This window comes from Pinus tabuliformis, chromosome 6, assembly GCF_031772625.1.
Source record: "Pinus tabuliformis cultivar Carrire ecotype Pingquan chromosome 6, CPIR1, whole genome shotgun sequence".
NCBI classification, from domain to species: Eukaryota; Viridiplantae; Streptophyta; class Pinopsida; order Pinales; family Pinaceae; genus Pinus; species Pinus tabuliformis.
The window spans coordinates 1,900,929,988-1,900,949,395 of NC_142292.1; the positions used below are offsets into that span (position 1 = coordinate 1,900,929,988).

The window sequence follows — 19,408 nt, forward strand, 5'->3', positions numbered from 1 at the left end:
CCTTTTGAGAGGAAAACCCATTAAAATTCTTCTTCTAGATCTTCAGTTGATAAGTACCAAGACCATGACACATACCCTTGACTCTAGTATCCTCCTAAGAACCTTGTCACCAACCTTGATGCTTTGCCTCTTTCTCCCTTCGCCTTTCTTCTTGATCTTAAACTACTCTTCTCGGCTACTTCTAAAGAAACTTGGTCTCTATCCTTCTTACTGCTCCTTCTATACTTCCCCTAGAGAATCTCGGTCTCTAAGTCTTTACTTCGACCTTCCCAGAAAAGTCCTTTCTTGCTGCCCTAAAAGAAACCCTTCTTCATATTGCCCAAGAAGAAAGTCTTTTCGCTGGTCCAGAAAAAACTTTTCTACCCCAGAAGAAACTTCATTGCTCTTACTTCGCACTACCAAGAAGATACTTCGTTGTCCCAGAAGAAAGTCACTTGCACTGTGAAGCATAAAAACTATGGCTGAAGCAAGAACACTGATAGCTTGTAGACATAATATGTAAAAAAATACACGAGAGGTATTTTAATAATCATTTATTAATATATATAAAATGTATAAGTCATATAAGATGATTTGAATGTTACATTGAGGCCCTGCTTTTCTACCTCAGCAAATGACCTTTCGTGAATGGGCATGTCTTTTAGACATGCCCATTCACTTAATTTAATGACTATTTAACCTAACTAATATTTGATTATTTAATATTTATATTTATTTTATTTATTTAATTGTTATGAATTATATTCATAACATAGCCCCTTCCTTCAAAAGCTTTGTCCTCAAAGCTATATTGCTGGCAATTGTCTTTGTGGTGGTTGTCGACTTGGCATATGTGAGGCGGAAGGTCTCTGGTGGCTCAGCGTCTATAATTCGCTAATAATTCTATTTTGAGTCAAGGTTTTTTTTTTATAGCTCTAATTTTATTTTATTTTATTTAAACTCTAATAATTTAAAAAAAAAAAAAATTATTATTATTATTTTTTTTAAATATTAATCTAATTTATTAAAATATATTAGTTAATTAAATTATAATTATAATATATTAGTTATAAATATAACTTTATATAATAGTTATAAATATAACACTACGTATATATATTATAAGGTTATAGTTTATATATACTATGCAGTTATATAAACTTTGTACATATATATATATATATATATATATATTTTTTTAAAACCTTGTTAACAAACCGATCAGTGTATGACCAACAGTCGCGGCGTATTAGTGGGGAGTTTTTATGGAGTTTCCAAATAATAAACAATTTTTTCTCAAGGTTGACAGAGACCATTAAACGCTGAGACGCACATTTGATCACATCGTACACAGCTACCATCCACACCCGTGGCTCTTGCTGCATGCCGAAAACCAGTGTCATGGCTATCCCCCCATTTTCGTCTTGTACCTATTGTTGAAATTGAGGCAGTTGTTGACCATATGTATGACTTTGTGGTTGCATTTGAGCTGCATTGAAGGCCTACCCACGTGAAGTTGAAGTGCTTGATCCTGGACCAGTCATCTGTGGGGCCATCTGTGCAGGTCTCCACGCAGAACCATGCATTTGAACTCTGGGCCCATTCATTGCTCCCACCATGGGAAGGGTGCCCAAAGGATTCCATCTAGAAGTTACAGGACTTCCATGCGGAAAAGAGTTTCCAAATGAAGAAGAACCCCGTATTTGTCTGTTTGGTTGACCGCTGACTGAGTGGTGTTGTGGCAGGGACGCGTCAGGGTTTATTTGGCAAACGAAACAGGCAGCAGAACGATACAACGTGTAGGCGAACTGGCTAGCGGGGATAGACAGTGTTGGGGTCGAAGGAGGATGGGTTATGCATGCCTCCATCTTTTTATACCAAGCAGCATCTGCATTGTCTTCTTGGCAAAAGATGGGAACCTTGAAGATAGTGAATGTGATTGGTAGGCTTTTTCCATATAGCAATATCACCTGCTTCGGCAATCTTCTTCCAGCATAGCCGCTTAGCAAGATCCTCAATTGCGTCTTGCTCTTGCTTTAAGCTTTCAACAGTCCTTTGCCAACCCTTATGATGTTTTTTCCGTTAATGGGTGGACCTGATAAAATCCAATAGCCACTGGGTCTCAACACTCTATCCACTTCAATCAAGTATAGGCCATCATATTGTGTCCATGGAATCAGACATCGGGAACAGTGAGCCATGTCAAAAGCCCTGGCAGGATAAGGAAGTCTATGTATGCCCATTATTCCAATTATAGCTGGCACTCCACGCTCCAAAGAAAACTGCACTTGTGCTTCATGTATATCTATTGGTGCAAAAGACATAGTCAAAATATTGTAACTGGCTAGGTAAGCGCCCCAGCTTGCAACCTGGATACAGTCAATTGCACCCAGCAATAGAACTTGAGTAACACATTTCCCTCTTATACATGTCAATATAGGGTTCTCTTCACTCTCCATGGGCACTGGCTCTACAATATCAGGTACCGAGCGCGAATCAGTATCCTCCCTGGTTGGCTCACTTTGGGTAGAGCTTGAATTTAAACCCATCTCGCTCTCAACTTTAGCTTGCATTTCCTTGATGGCATTCACCTCTTCTTCTAATTCAGTTATCCGTTTTTTCATTTCTTCTATCATTGTTGCAACATTGTTTTGATGTTGCTGGGAGTCATTATCTTGTTCCTCATAGAGCTCATGGTCCATTGACTCACCTTCAACATATTCCTCCGAAAAGCCTCCACCATAAACAGCATGATCATCATCCTGATCTATATCAACTTCATCGGACTTCTCAACATTATGATCATCTCCTGCTTCATCTTGTTTCGCTTCACCATTGCTATCATCTTCCTTATTATTGATTTCCCTTCGACATGCTTTAACTTCTGCATATGATTTCTCTAAACGTTGAAATACTTCTTGAATTCTAAATTGTTCAACGTAATCAGGATGTGAACGTAATGGCACATTGTGCGGTGAACAACGTTCAAAGACTCGCATGATTATATCGTGTGCCATGGCTCCAATACCACTGAAGCATAAAACTATGGCTGAAGCGAGAAAACTGATAGCTTGTAGACTTAATATGTAAAAAAATACACGAGAGGTATTTTAATAATAATTTATTAATATATATAAAATGTATAAGTGATATAAGATGACTTGAATGTTACAATGAGGCCTTGCTTTTATACCTCAGCAAGTGACCTTTCGTGAATGGGAATGTATTTTAGACATGCCTTTTCACTTAACTTAATGACTATTTAGACTAACTAATATTTGATTATTTAATATTTATATTTATTTTATTTATTTAATTGTTATGAATTATATTCATAACACACTGGCCCAGAAGAAACCCTAACTTCGCATTACCCAGAGGAATCCTTTCTCTCCTTTCTTCGCACTTTCTATTCTCTTCCTTCTTCGTTCTACTGCCTTTCACCTTTCCTTTGCACTTCTTCAAGTCAAGTTACTTGTCTGAATTGTATCTCACCAAATGAGGCCAAGTAGGGCTATTTATACCCTTCTTCACTTGACCTTTAGGCCAAGTTGACAGCTGGAGTTTAGGCCGACTTTATCTAGTAGCTTCTTCATCGTTTGTAGGCTGACTTGAAGAGGTTTGGTGACAATTTCTTGGAGGATATTTTACATAGACAATGTTGACCTTTTTACAAAGTGTAACATGACTTCATTTACATGACAATGACTCTTTTATGACTGGATGAATAAACCCTAAAGACTCTCAATGGGAGTCTTGACTCAAAAACAAAATCCCTTGCTCATGAAACCCATGAAGTAAGTCAATATAATAATTTCATTTTTCTTGTTTACATATCATTACATAAAATCATAATTACATGTCATTATGAAGACCGAACCTGGTTACACTTTTCAACATCTCCCTTGCAACCCCTCATATCATTATTCTCATTTGAATTGTCAAGTCCGCTGCAAAAATAATCATGGAAGCATGCATTCTTGTATTGATCAATTGACATGTTGGTTTCATTGGGTCTATGATTATACCTAGCACTTGACATTGTATGTTATGCATGTTAGAGTAGGATGCATTGCATGTTGATTTTGCATTAGAACTAACATCATTTGATATTTCTCATGATACATTACTTGCATTTAAAAACTACATTTTACTTCTATGAGTTGATTTTATGGGCCTAATCCAAGCTTGTGCGATCATTAGACACCGTGAAAGCATGTTGCCCGGTGCTTTTCATCTATTATATGTGCAGGTAACAGGTCTACGGTAATCAAGAGATTTTTGGAGTTCTCGTGACCTCCCGTTCGAGTAGCTTCGTCCACTTCTTCAAGGTATCACGTCCCAGTTGGAGCCAAATGTTACCCACCATTTTATGAGTGATATCCCTAGGAGAAAAAATTCCTCCAAGATGGTCCTCATCCGGCAGCGAACAGCCACCAACTAGCTCGTCGTGCCATTTCTCTGCCACCTGAGCCAGCCATGTGGTCCCTCACCCATCTGCCATGATTGTATGTTCGAAGGTGGACCTCCCGAGCCTAAAGGTATGTCTTGTCATTTGGTAATTAAGTATTATAGTTTGCTTATCATGGACACTTTTGGGCATGGATTGAGGGGGGGATTCAGCAGAACGAATGGGCTAGGCCTGTGCTCTTGTCCCCTAGACCCCTTTTGGATGTTAACCTTGGATTCTAGTCCCATGGAATCTCTTTAGCTGGCCCTTCGGCTTTAGGGATGGCATTACATGGGAAACCCCGATTTTGGTTGCGTGGTCTCGTTCCATCATCCATATATATTACTCCCCTTCCACTCAATATAACCCCATTCATCATTTTTCCACCTAGGTCCACATAGGGTTAACTTTCCCCTTACCCTTGCCCACACCCTGGGTCAGGCCTGGAATGATGCCCCGGAGGTTGATGCCACTAAAAAGAAAAATAAAAGCATAATTGGCCACATTCAACAGGAAAATGTACCACAAAATGCAAAAGATGGACGAGACAAACACATTTAGCACGTGGGCAAAAGCCAATACATGAGCTCTACCCCATCATCATGGCCATCACCCTGGTTCCTATAGGCTCTGGATGAGCCTCCTTTATCATATAGGCACCCATGATTGTCCCAACCACTGGTGGGCAATGAACTGCCCTACCTTAAAAGGGGTATCCACTGCTATATCTCACACATCATGCTCTTACCCCTAGAAGGGTGGAAAAATCAAGTTTGGGGCACCTCATGTACCACGATTGCTCCCTCTGTAACGAATAAAATATATAAATAATATAAATATAATGTAATGATAATAATCATAAATAATTATTAGTTAATTAGTAATTAGGTTGAAGAGGCATGTCTAAATGAGACATGACTCTTCGTGAAGAGACACTTGCTTGATATATAAGCAAGCCTCTCGTTCTCATTGTAAATCATTATCATTCTTATTCACACATTTAATATATAATATTTGTATCCTCATGGATATATTTATATTCCAAGTAGTTTGGAGTAATTAATTTGTAGAAGGAACTTTGTTTGCTTCATTTGGTATCAGAGAAGTTCGGTCCTCTAGGTTGTTTAACCGGTGCACAAAGCTCGTTCTCCAATCCAAGTCTTTGGCTATCGACTCTTCCTCAAATTTATTGTTGTTGCAATTCAAGCGTTTCGCTAAATATTTGGGGTTTCTCCATCTCGCTACCAGGCCTTTGGCTATATATATATATAACAAAAATAATAATAAAGATTATTAATTAAAAAAAAAGTCATATAACAAAAAGAGATTAAAAAAAAATATAGAAAAAAAATCAAATTCAAAAAAATAAAATAAAATAAAAGTGCATAAAGAGGGAATCTTTCCAAATATATTTAAACTTTTTACGTGGAGAAGCCTGTGGCTTTAAAAACAACCCATGGTATTTTAAAAAGTTAAAAAAAAAAAACAAAAGGAATATGTTTTACTTTTTACGAGGAGAACATTTTAATGGAGGTTTTAAAAACAACCCATGGTAATAGCCCATGGTATTTTAACATCATGACCATGTCATATGAAAAGACGTGACCTTTATATTTATTAAGTGGGGTGACATTAAAAATTTATCAAAGAAGTAATTAAGTATATAAAAAAAGGGGACCAATTTATTATTAAAAAAAAGAAGTGAAACTATTATTATTATAAGATAATAAAGTTATTTGAAAAGGGGTTTTAATATAAAGAAATACATACATATATAGAGGGCAACAATATAAAGGAGTATTTTTTTTAATAAAAGGGTATTCAAGTTTTTAACAATCCACATTAAAGGAGAATATTTGGAAAATATATTAGAAAAAAAAAGATTTATTTAAAAAAAAAAAGGTAATATAAAAATTATTTAACATTCAAGAAACAAAAATGGAGTCTAATACAAAAATGAAGGCCATAAGATTCCCAGAAACCTTACTCAGAGACGGTAAAGCGTTATTTAACATTAAAGGAACTCTCGCAGGAAAAGATGTTATTATTTCTATTTCTCCGGCAGAAGACACAAATTATATAACACCTAAAATCGCAAACCAACTAGTGATTCCAGAGTCAGATATAACTGAAAAATTAGACTTTTTTCGCAATAAAATATATGACATAGCCAATTTACAGTTAAACATTGAAGATTATACATTTGTATCACAATTCTCAGTTCAAACCTTATGGAACAATCAAGGTGACATTATTTTGGGTTTACCCTGGATGGAAACTCTAGGTTCCTTTATTCTAAATACAAAAAAAAAAGTTTTTAACATTTTCTTACAAGAAAAAGAAAATAACGCTCCAGGATTTTAGACTAAAACCAAATTCAGTAACACCAAAAGATATCTCAGATATTTCAAAAGTAATGTCTCAAGAAGGTAAAAAAGGTATTACAAAATATGTAAAATGAAATTGACAAAATCAATGTTGACAAAAATGAAGAAGTTTCTCGATTTAAAAACCATAGCGAAAAATTACTGTCGCAAATTAAGAAACTTAAGAAGGATAAGAAGTCATTAGAAAACAAGGTACAACAACTTATCGAGAAAGAAGCATCAAATGTAGGAATTCAAGTTGATGACAAAACATCAAATACTGATCGAGTGAATATGACAACTCAAGAAGACAAGTCAGTTAAAGAAACGACACACTTAGATGTTGCAGTTCAGACACTGGACATCCCAAGTGAATGTTCCATAACCAATTCAACAACATCTTCTCCAGAAGAAAATCTAAAAACTCCATATCAACATCTGAATCACGAGAGTAGACCAATCAACCACGCTACGTATCGGTACCATTCAGACCAGAAACAACAAACTGATGTTCCATATAATAGAGATGTAACCTCAATCCAGTGTTATGCTGACAAGTCATTACAAAATTGCAGTGATCACAATACTACACAGAAGATTAATCTAGGATGGTCTGATCCTTTCTCAGTGCGACAATTTTGTTTGTCACTAAGAAGATCATATCAACTTGTATCGACGAGGATGACTATTCCGAGAGAGAAAGACGTTCGAAGCCGAAAAAGAGATCAAGCCTTTTGTCATCGACAAGCTTTGAGGACAAATCTTTTTGAGGAAGGAGGTAATGTAACAAATAAAATATATAAATAATATAAATATAATGTAAATGATAATAATCATAAATAATTATTAGTTAATTAGTAATTAGGTTGAAGAGGCATGTCTAAATGAGACATGACTCTTCGTGAAGAGACACTTGCTTGATATATAAGCAAGCCTCTCGTTCTCATTGTAAATCATTATCATTCTTATTCAGACATTTAATGTATAATATTTGTATCCTCATCGATATATTTATATTCCAAGAGTTTTGGAGTAATTAATTTGTAGAAGGAACTTTGTTTGCTTCACCCTCCTATACATTATATACCCAAATGTGGGCTTCCCTTTTACTAGCTACCCTTATACCCTAGCATGTGGCCCAGGGTTGCCCCTTTTTCATTCCCTACTCCATTCATCTCTTTACCACATGCCGCCACCTTTTAAAGGATGTACCTTGGACATATTATCCCCTTTAGAAGAGAAACTGCCTAATAGGACACTTAGTTAACCCAATTTGGAGCTTAGAGACATTAGCACATGTCAAAGCCCATTAAGGAAGGGCATGCCATTATGAAGTACCCACCTGTTGTCCATGGTTTGTAAACTCTTTTACTCAATTTCCTTGATGGCTTGTTGTACTGGAAGGCTAGGGGATGCATTGGATCTTATGTAGGATTGTAGGTGGTCTCCATTTTGGGTTTGGTCTCCGTATACGAGGTCCTAACTCTCCAGAGGGCTACATCGGCACATGTAGGGTGTGTGTTGAGAGCCATGAGCCTCCACAGCAATAGACAGCACTCCATGGATCCCCAGAGATGTTCAGATATTGCTCGAGATTCACCTATTGGACGAAGAAGAGGCACCTGGTTCACTTTTGCCCAACCAGCCCCACAATTATACCATGAACTTAGCAGATGACCCAAGACTTGTATGTTGATGTGGCATCACCTACACCATAATCTGAGCCCTTGCAGATGGCCTACAGGCATCTTCGACTTACTTGGAGACCCATGAGGTCACTTGTGTGCCCTCACAGCCATTGGGAGAACGACAGGTTTATTATGTGGAGAATAAGGGGCCAACCCCTTGTCCATTACTTTTGGAAGTCCAATTCATCATTTTGGCGCTTATGGACTTCATCAAGCCTCTTAGAGAGCCCAAGGACATGCATTATTGATTATTAGACCTCTTGGCAGGCTTGTTATTTTGTTTATGAGCAAGTTTGGTGGGCTTGTCACCAAAAGTTAGTTATTTACACATTATTTTTATTTGATGGGCTAATGTAGGCTCAAGTTAGGTAATTCGAGCTCTTAATGAGTGTATAAATAGGAGAGACATGAATTCATTTTGTATCATCACTTGGATTGGATCATTCTCTCTCTTGAGAATTTCACATTTCCTTCTTGGTGGACAAAATTGGAGCATGGATGAATTTTGATGTTTGGATTGCATTTTCTTATCTTGGAGCTTCTTAATTGGCAAATGTATTGATGGTTGGATATATTCTCTTACATGTAAGTACAATTTTAATGCTATTTTCTTTTACTTTGTCACATACATTGATAATGGGATTTTTGCTATTTTAGGGCTAGTTGTTGCATGCATTCACTGTTTTATTATGGAATTATGTTTCTATATAGCATATCTCTATGTATGGGCCATGTTTGTTGAACGAATTTTCCTAGAGATCAAAGTTATCTTGATAAGCCATCTTGATTTGCAAACAAAGTATAAACGCTTTAAGGTCACTCTCTTTTTTGCCCTAATGCTAAACGAAGTTGCCCTTAAAGCCTCCTTGAGCTAGAAACGAGATCCACTCTCATAATTCTTCTTGACTCCATATCCCCAAAGGAATTAGGCACTGATCCACCATAAGGTGATCACCTTAAAACCTCTTTTTCTTCACTTTTCCCCCTTTTCTAGGTCTAGCCACGTTGGGCCACCTAGGGCATCATTTTCCCGACAAAGTAGCCATAGAAAAAGTTCAATCTCCTGGCCTCTACTGCGCTGGTGTGTCCTCAAGGTCTCCTCCAAATTTGAAGAAATTCCGACGGTCGGATTACGAGATACCCAAGCCCCAACCTTAAGAGTTAAAACCAAACTTTTCCCTGGTGCTCCCTAGGCTAGTACCTCATAGGATCAATTTGGCACCTTTAAGTGGAAACTCTTGTTTTGATCCTTTCCCCTTCCTTGTTTAGGTTAAGATCATCATTGGTTGCTAAATTCCCTCCCCTTAACCTAACCTGGGTCCACTTGGTCCCGTGTGGTCCCATACCTTTGAAAAGTCAATTCTTCAAAAACCACTTGGGAAACCAAGTTCAATAAGGATTTTAGGGTTTTGGAAACTCCTTTACAATTCACACTCCTTGAACCTAGTCCCTAAATCCTCATCCCCTTATCCTAGAAATCTTTGTACCTTGCTTAAGAAGCAAGCAAGTCCCATTCTTGAGCCTCCACTAGGAAAGGGTCCCCGAGATCACTTCACACCCATCTTAGTTGATCTATCCTTTATAAGTGATTCTCTATATAGCGGGTCTCCTCCCATCAGTGAACGCCTGTAAAGAGTAGGAAGCTTTAGCTTCATTTTTGCTCTTGACATAGCAAGTGCCCCTCTAGGACCCCCTGCTAGTTTGAGCGGTAATAGTCCCCAAGGGCTAGGTAAGGTTGTCGTTCTAGCCAATAGATGGGCCAACTCTAGGCAACTCAAAAGTCGGACTCCACCTGTGCAACACATGGTTCAACCAAGTAACAAAACAAAACAAAAAAATCATTCCAATTCTTCTCCAAGAGTGAAATCCTGTCAACTTTTTCAACAATGGACTCAAGATCTGCATCTTTATTGAACAGATACCCCAGATCTGAATTGGGCTTCAAACGAAAAGGAAATAAGAGCTTTATCTGCATACCATTTTTTCTATTTGTCTAGGAATTCTGTTTCAGAAAATTCGTTACCATCAGGAGCACATTTGACATGCACTTCTCTCTTTATTTCTTCCCAATCTTTGGAAAATTCCAGGTTTCCATCCAAATATTCTTCCCCACAGTGTTGGATGTTACGAGAGTTGAACTTCTTCACTCTTGTGCTCCCCCAAGGATCATACAGTTGGGCCCCCTAAACCCCAACCACTCCCCAAAGGATACCATCCATCAGTACATTGACCCTTTCAATGTGCTTGATTAATCTAATGGCAAACATGCATCTTGGTACCCTCACTTGTCCTAGGACACCAGCCCTTGCAATCCTTGACAACCTCTCTATCCCCTCTATTTTGTATGGTACTAAAATCTAGTTTCTAGAATTTTTATTGTACAAACACATTATCTTATCGTATACTCTCTCCTAGCTAGAAATTTAGCATTTACTTTCTAGCTTGTTCTCAGACTTTAATATCTTTCTGACTTTGACATTGATTGAGGAGATGCTTTTGCACTCCACTTTGTATCCACACTAACTGCACTATATTGGTCCCACAGACCTAATTTTTTGGTCATTTGTTGGACATTGATAGCATTATCTTATTTTCCCATGTTTGTGATAATTGTATTCAGTTCATCAGTTGGTTAGATTTGGTCAACTCCCCTGCTCTGTCCACAATCCTCGTGCTGTGATGAAAGGCCAAGGCATCATTTTGATCAAAAGTTGTTGCAGAGAGAAAAGAGCATCACTATAGTTGCCCACACCACCCTTCTCCAAGGCCCCCAGTGACAAGTTCCCCAGTCTCTCAACTGTTATATTAGAGAGTAAGAAGCCACCTAAGAATGTTGATCCAGCTTGTGATGGAAATGTGGGAACACTCATGTCTATGCATTAAAGGCAAATACTGTGTTTATATTTTTTTCCTGCTATGGGGCAGTCTGAAGATTGGTTGCTTTATTGTACACCTAAGGGGTGATATTGATAGATTCTATGCTTCTGGTCGAATTAGATAGCATATGTTAAGCCAAATTTTCTTAACTTATGGTGACTGCCATGCATCCTCCCTTTTTCATTTATAAAAATCTCATTTGTAGATAAATAAGTTTAATAAAAGTAAAGGAAGCAATTTTAAAAAAATGGCTGGAATTGGATTGGTCAGGCATTATCTAGGATTGACCATGATTCATAAGGCATTATACATATTTTAAATAAAGAAATCTTGGTTTTCCTATTCAGCCAATAGTGTGTTAGCTGCCATTATGTCATCTATTTTCCCTTATTATTGTAAGCACTAACCCTGCTCATAATGGAAACATGGTAACAAAAGCAGGTTGACCTTTATACCTACACTGCACCATCGTATTAAATGCAAGAGAGAGAGGGAGAGGGAGAGATTTCCCATTTATGAATAACAATCTGAGACAAAAATTGTGATAGATTTTTTAAAAATAAACAATATTAAAGTAATATAATAAGTATATTTATATATAGAAATATTTATCTTGGTATGGGGTTGATAGGAAAATAATAAACTATACTTATTTTTAATGCAATGTAAATAAATAGACTGTTTCCATAATATATTGATAAAGTTCCTGCCATAGACAATCTGTATGCATGCTCTTTGTATGCAAGATAAGATAATTATATTGATGTCCGACAAATGACCACAACTAAGTCATTGGGGCATTAATAGAAAAGACCTCATGTGTTGCAACCATCATGGAATAATTTTAACATCCTTGCCCCAAAACTTGAATAACTTAATCTTTATAAACTCAATTAGTTAATGTCAAACAATTTTTCCTTTGGACACTACCACTGCCATTGACAATTCATTCCCATCACAAAATTTGCCAATATTGGTTCTCTTGATACATACAGACTCCCTGTTTGTGAAATTGTTCTTATCAGTGATAATACCATAGAAGCATCTGACACACAAACTCCTTAAAGTTCTAAATTGTTGCAATGGTAGCAAACGTTGGAGAAACATGCAAAACGATAATGATATCCAGCAAGCCATAGCCACATTCATTTCCAGTCACCTACAAAAAGATGTTAAATAGCCATAAGCATTTACTAGCTTGATATTATACATAGGGCTCGATACACAAATAAACTGTTGCCTGGATTTTAATAAGTTTGTCTTGGGGTGCAAATCCCTTCATAGTTTTCTTTCCCAAGGAAATATCTGGGCAGATCCACCCGAAGGGATCACATCCCACCGGCTTATTAGCAGAGCCTAACCACGAGGGCGTAGAGGAGATTTGACCTCATGACCTCCCATTAGTGAGGCACTTATAGCAACGGAAACTCAACCAATTGAGCTAACCCTCGGGGCTATAAATCCCTTCATAATTATTACAAATATACAAGTGTATTTATACATTCAAAAGGAGTTAGTAGTCATGGCATATGTCGTACACAAACATCCTATGATCAGAAGTTACTAAAGTTAAATTATAACAACAAAAGATTTAAATAAAATACATTTTAACATTTTGTGTGCGTGGATGTCATTTACGACATTGATACTCTTAAAAAATACCTCTAACCATGGCATAGCCTTGAACATCTACCTATAGAATTGTTATTACCAACATTGAATTAGTACCGTTTAAAATTTGCTTGACTGACATGAAGAGGCATAAAGCATTTTGGCAATTTGCACCCTAATATATTACAATAGTAGTTTAGATGTATGTTGTTAATTTACAGATTTTGGTGGTTTGAACTTTGTGGAAGTATCTAACCTTTTGTTCCAACCGGCATAAATAGAGGAGTTTGACATCGAAAATGTGGAAGCGTGAGGCTGGCTGCACGAGCTCGGTTAAATGTTCCCAGCACCTGCATTTATAGCGTGTAAACTATATGATTGTTTTATAAACCAAACCCTTATATAACTTAGACTGAAAAAATGAACTCACAGGTAAAATATGCATATGATTATTTTATAAACCAAACCCTTATATAACTTAGACTGAAAAAATGAACTCACAGGTAAAATATGCGCTCATTCATATTGCTAAAGTTATCATTTTGTTTCCCTGGCATGATATTGAAACCCCTAGGAAGTTTTATTCTTGGTCAAGTTAAAGTTCAATACAAAAACAAAAAAGTCTAGAGAGGTCCAACAACAAAAATTGCTTAATATTTATTTACTATTAGAAGTATAAAGCTGTAAAATTGGAAAGCAAGGTCACTACATATAATTAGAGATTGCCAAGTTGAAAGTACTTCGTAATGAACTTAGTTTGTACAGGAGATACTCAACATAGAAGAGTAAAAGTAAGTATTTTTGGAGAAGATGCAATGGAAAACCCCCTTTCATTTCCTAAAGTAATAATGTGTCTTCCACTACATTAAAAGACCTTTTGAGAGTGCATTATTATACGGTTCGACATTCCTAACATCGAAATCTGTGCTTTTGGAGATTACTACACATTAATGTTCGCTAGTAATACATTATAATTTATAAGCAATAGGAGGTATACTGTAATAATAAAATGCATGCAACATAAATCATACATTGAGAAATCAGAATGGTGGAGGGTGAAATTGAAATGTTTTCGAAAGATACCAAGGCCATGATCTGCACTAAAAACAGAAGAAGAAAAAAACAGAAATAATCATCACAGAAGACAAGTATCAAATTCCAATAATAAATGATCCAAGTGAAGGCCAGTTCCCAACCTATAAATTTGCAATCATATCAGACTAGAATATCCAGGTGTATTGTTGTTATAATTTCAAGAAGAATCCCAAGTGACACAAGCTTAAATATATCAAATTCACATAAGTCATAAAACTGAGTTTTCATATAAATATGCATTCTACATCTTAGGTTGTAAAAACAATATACCTCAAACCGTAATGCCATGGATCAAACAGTAAAAGAACCCTCTCCCTGAAAGGGAAAACATAATATTCTTAGGATGAAAATGACGTAATGACTATTTAAATGAGAATGGAAAATAGAGAAAAGCATGATGCATCCACTCTAAAAGCCATCTTGAAAATAACAACTATAAAAACAATTTATAAAGAATTAAATATCCAACCTGTTAATCTTGCGAAAAATAAACCACTATCAACAAGCATTTTTCCATCTCATAAGTGCAATCTAACACTCACTGGCATACAAGATAACCTCTATAATATTATTATGACAGCTTCATAGATTTTTATATCATTTTTTATTTTTTCTTTTCTGATTTGAGCTAATAAGACTCAGTGTACAAAAATAACTACAAAGTTATTTAGCATTCATTTTCTCCGTCACTTAGGAGATCTATATCCAAAATGTGAATAACCATATACAGTCCCAAATGATCCAAAATATACTCAAAATCATGATTCTATTGTGATTAGGAAAGCAATGAAAACCTATTAGTTCACTTCTATTTGCCTCGAGGAGTGGCAAGTACCAACCTTTTGTCAAACAATAATAGCCCACTATTTCACCAATTTCAGTCCTATTCACTACTCCACTTACATTTCAAAATAATCTCTCAGCCACATTAAAATCAAGAAAAAATATTAGTTACTATGCTCAAAAAATGGCAATCAATTATGACTTTTATATTCTGGATAAAAAACCCCAAGTGATCACAATATGTAAAACTTATTAACTACTTGTTGACCTCTACTGGTCAACTACCCATGCAGTGCATCCTGTTTTTCTTGACAGAAAGAAGCAGCACCTGAACAGCATGTCCGTGCCATCCTGCCATCATCAGCAGCTTGATCATTTTTGTTGTAAACCCAGTCTGCATGTTTAAGTTGTAAATAATCTAAGCAGATCAGAGTCATGTATGTAAAGTTGCCTAGGTGGACCTAACTTTCTAATGATGATCTGCGTCCCGGGAGGTTTTTCGTCTCACCGATCTACGATCGACAGAGTTTTCCTTCAAACCTGACCCCAAAGCCGGGATGGATTTCGTCATCAGAACTTTAGGAGAGTCTTATATGTTAATCTGCTAGATTATAGTTGTGTCGCAGAACTGGGTGTTCTATGAGGGTCTGTGTTAAGTGGGTTCATCCCTTTGAGATGTAAATTGTAAAAATCATGATGAAATGTGTCTTGAGGGTTGAAAAAGTTGTAAATCCCCTCATGAGTCCTAGGTCCTAGGTCCTAGGTGATGTTTCCAACGGCTTAGTTTGATGATCCATCTTAAAATGAATTAAAAAATTAAAAAATGAATAAAAAAATAAAAATAAAATAATAAAAAATTAAAAAATGAAGCAAAAACCCTAACTAATAAAATAATAATATTTTAAGTTAATAAATCGACGGATGAGATCAAGAGATGTCTTGATCCTCATCAACGGTCGAGATCAGTTCTACATGGATCACCCAAAACTAGCCATTGGGATCATTTCCTTTATATAGGGTCTTAGGGGGTCATTTTAGAGGGATCGGAGCTGTGAGTCTGGACTGAAAAAAAGCTCTCTTGTAATCTGATTTCTGTTTAATAAAAGAAGACTTTGGGGTCTAAATCGTGCTGGTGTTACTCTCTGGGATTGCTGTGAGATCTTTAATTTTCCGCATATTTCAGTTTTCAGCCATTAGTTATAGCTTGTTTTTAGAGTATTGTGAGCACAGGTATCTTGTTCACTTGCTAGGATTTGAGTGTTGCTAGGGTTTCTGGGATAATGGCAGGTATCTCCATTATTTCCTGAGATCTAGCAGCATTCTCTCTCTCTTTGCTGATGGTTGCTCGAGATGTGCAGGACAACCTTTCTGAAGGAAATCGTGGGCGTTTGGGGAAGTTCTAGGCTGAACCAGCCGACTCCCACAGGCTTTTCTTTGCAGAGCCCAGCTAATTTTGGGCCTTGGGTTAATCATTAAGAGTTTTATTTCCTGTTTCACATGAGAGATTTTCTTTCTGCTTACAGCAAAGTTCAAATTTCTGTTATATTGAACAACAATTGCTGCAATTATTGTCAAATCTGGCTGTTAAAGGGGCCAAATCTGTAAACTATTAAGCAGTCTTAGGGTTTCATTTTTTTTAGGGTTTTAAGAGTTTACTTTGTACAGTTTTCATTAGGGTTTTGTTTTCTTGAGCAGGGTTTTCAAAAGGCAATCTGTCAGAGCGTAGCTGCAAATCAGTTTTCAAACGCTGTCAGCGTGGGTAATATACGTGGATTGGGTCAAGAGATTCAATATCACAAATAACGCAGCCGTCAATCTCCAGTGCGGCCAGCATATGCATCCGTGTTCGATCCAGAACTCACTGCCATCAAGGGATCACGTCCTGTTTGAGGCCATAAAGCATGCGTTGAAGTCTCCTGGATCTCATTCACGCCGGCTCAGCTCAAATTTTCCTTACGGCTCATGTCCATGCATCCCACAGAAGATATTGAAAGGTGTATGCGTTGTTGGGTTACTGCCTCCGCTACAGCAATTTTCATCGAATCGATTGAGGCAAGGAGTGCAGCATAAATCCGTTTGCTGCCTGAGGCATCAGAAACGTCAAAGCCCCTTCACCGATTAAGCGCCTGTTCCGTCATTACCTGTGCGTGAATGATCCCGGTGTGAGTTTCGCACTGTTTTTCCCTTGCTGCCGTCTTCAGGCCTATTCTCTTCATCGGGCAGACGGTAATATCGATCCATTCTCTGAAAACGTAATGCATATTGGTATAGCGGTAATGCGTTTTGTCTTTGTTTCCTTCGACGGCTAGGGCTTCTCTGTTCCCATTTCCGATCTGATGCGTTTTGGTTTCTCTCATGATAACAGCGTAACAGCGTAGGTTATATGATGCATAGCTGAGGGTTCACGCGTTTTTCATTCTCATAAATTTTCGACCCTTTGCTATTTAGCGTAGTGATTTTCGTTCCAGTTTTAGTTGGCTGCGTTTGAATTCCATGCGTTTCGATTTTTTTTTAAAATCTCATTTACGCAGCTTACTCCCTTCTCGTTTTAGTTTTGGTTTCATATATGCTAACTTTTATTTAGATCTAACTTTAATAATTTAGCTTTTAGTTTGGATTTAATTCTATATACGTTTGTCGTTTGGCGTAGATTTTTTGTTTTATTTTTTTTATGATAAAAAATATAAAAAATAAAAAGGATTTGTTTAGATTTCCTTTGTGATTAGATTTTAATTTCTTAAATTTTGGTTTAGATTTATTTGAATTTATTTTATTTAAATTTTCATATAGTTTTAGATTTTGGCATTGTTTTGAGTTTTGTTATAAAAATAAAAAATAAAATAAAAAAATGTTTTGTTAGATTTTTTTTTATTTATTAAATCTTGGTTTAGTCTAGTTTTAGTTTAATTTAGTTTTAGAATTTTAATTATTTTAGATTTTTTAATTTTCATTTTTATAATATTAAAAAAATAAAAAAATAAATTGAAAGAGATTTAAAAAATTTTGAAAATTTTGTGGGAAATTATTTTTGCCAGATTTCAGTTACTTTCACGTTATATCTTTATTGCTGAGATCTAAAGTTTTTTCAAGCCGAGATGCGAAATTGATATCTGGTTGATGGTTATGATTCTCGTGGTGATTTAAAGTATTCATCTTTTCAAATTTTTAGCTGCTGGATATCGTTTTTATCATTCTAAGAGCATTGTGTTTTAGCTGATGATAGATTATTGCTGTTCATGGTCCATCTTTTTATATCATTTAACAAGTAATCATTTTAAACACTATCTCTTAAGGCACTGGTCTGCTAATTTAATCGAATCATTTTAGTGCTTTTTATATCGTATCTCGTGTCTCCCAAACCAACTGGTCGACAGTTGGTCTTGTCATCTCTCAGGGACTACCCCCCTTAGCCGTGGGAGACAGGCTCAAACGGAGAGACCGGGGATCAGAGTGACAGCCCCCGGTCTGAGCGTTGTCGTGCCAATCTGCGCGACAACATTTTTGGCGCCGTTGCCGGGGATAGAGTTTTTCTGTTCCTGGGGTTTCATCGACATTCATCTTCTCATCTTCTCATCTCTCATTTGAGCTGGCAGATTCAAATTTTTTGGCATCTTTTCATCACATATCAGCAGCATCTCTTCGGTTTTGTTTCTTGTTTGGGTGGCGACTCCATTTTTTCATTTTTCCCAGACAAGAAGCTTTCCTCATATCTGCTTGTGGTTACTTCTTGGATCTTAGAATCAGTTTTATTGTTCAAGTGGCGACTCCACTTCTTTCATCTTTTGATTTTCTTGAGCAAAGAGCTAGTTCTATCATCCATCTGATCCCTTATTATTTATCATGGATTATTCATTTAAACAATGTCGTTTTATTCACCATCTCCATGATTTTCCAGAAGAGGCCATTTCTAAATTACCTATTTTTTCAGGTGGTGGTCCAATCGCTGTTAGAAGGCATCTAGGCTTGTTTGATCGTATCATGATCATATATTGCAGATCCCCTCAATTTAATCATGAAGATATCAAAATGCGTCTATTTGTCCTTTCTTTAGAAGATGATGCTTTGAATTGGTTTAACAGTTTTCCTAAGGAATCTTTCACTTCTTTAGAAGACATTATTGATGCTTTTAAAGATAAATATGGTTATCCAAACAGCGTGCCTTCTGCCTCTAAAATTGTGCAGCAGAATGAAAGTAATTTAATAAGAGGTCCAGCTGAAAGATCCCAAGACGATTCATCATGTCAGAATGTGTCATCCACCAGAAATATTGCAGTTCATGATAGTGAAAAATCAGGGACAAGTGACAATGAAAAAGAACAAAAGCAAATAATACAAGATCTAATGATGTTGGTAAGAAACATGGAAAGCAATCAAACTAGTCTTATCAATGATGTTAAAACTTTAGGCACCCACCTGGAAAAACGTAATAGGGAGTTGGAGGTCACACAAAATCAGCATGCTAAGGAAATTGAGGCCATGAAAATTAGATATGAAATAGAAATTAGAAGCATGCAAAGCAAGATGTCAGTCTTAGAGGAAAATATGGTGACCATGAAAGC

At 36.5% G+C, this 19,408-nt stretch overlaps 1 protein-coding gene across 6 annotated transcripts in view; it reads right to left on the reverse strand.

The window, feature by feature from the left end:
* The window catches only part of LOC149266788 (uncharacterized), a 507,359-nt gene that overhangs the window by 453,692 nt on the left and 34,259 nt on the right, over window positions 1-19,408 (reverse strand). For 4 of the 6 annotated variants that reach the window (XM_089430902.1, XM_089430881.1, XM_089430874.1 and 1 more), the window contains 2 exons: window positions 14,337-14,381; window positions 13,228-13,321 (listed from right to left, as the gene is read on the reverse strand). In XM_089430902.1, the coding sequence (XP_089287028.1) occupies window positions 13,228-13,321; window positions 14,337-14,354 (112 nt within the window). In that variant the 5' untranslated portion in view covers window positions 14,355-14,381. Of the gene's footprint in view, window positions 1-13,227; window positions 13,322-14,002; window positions 14,067-14,336; window positions 14,382-19,408 lie in introns of those variants that run through there. The other 2 variants (XM_089430898.1, XM_089430890.1) reach the window with 2 other exon arrangements.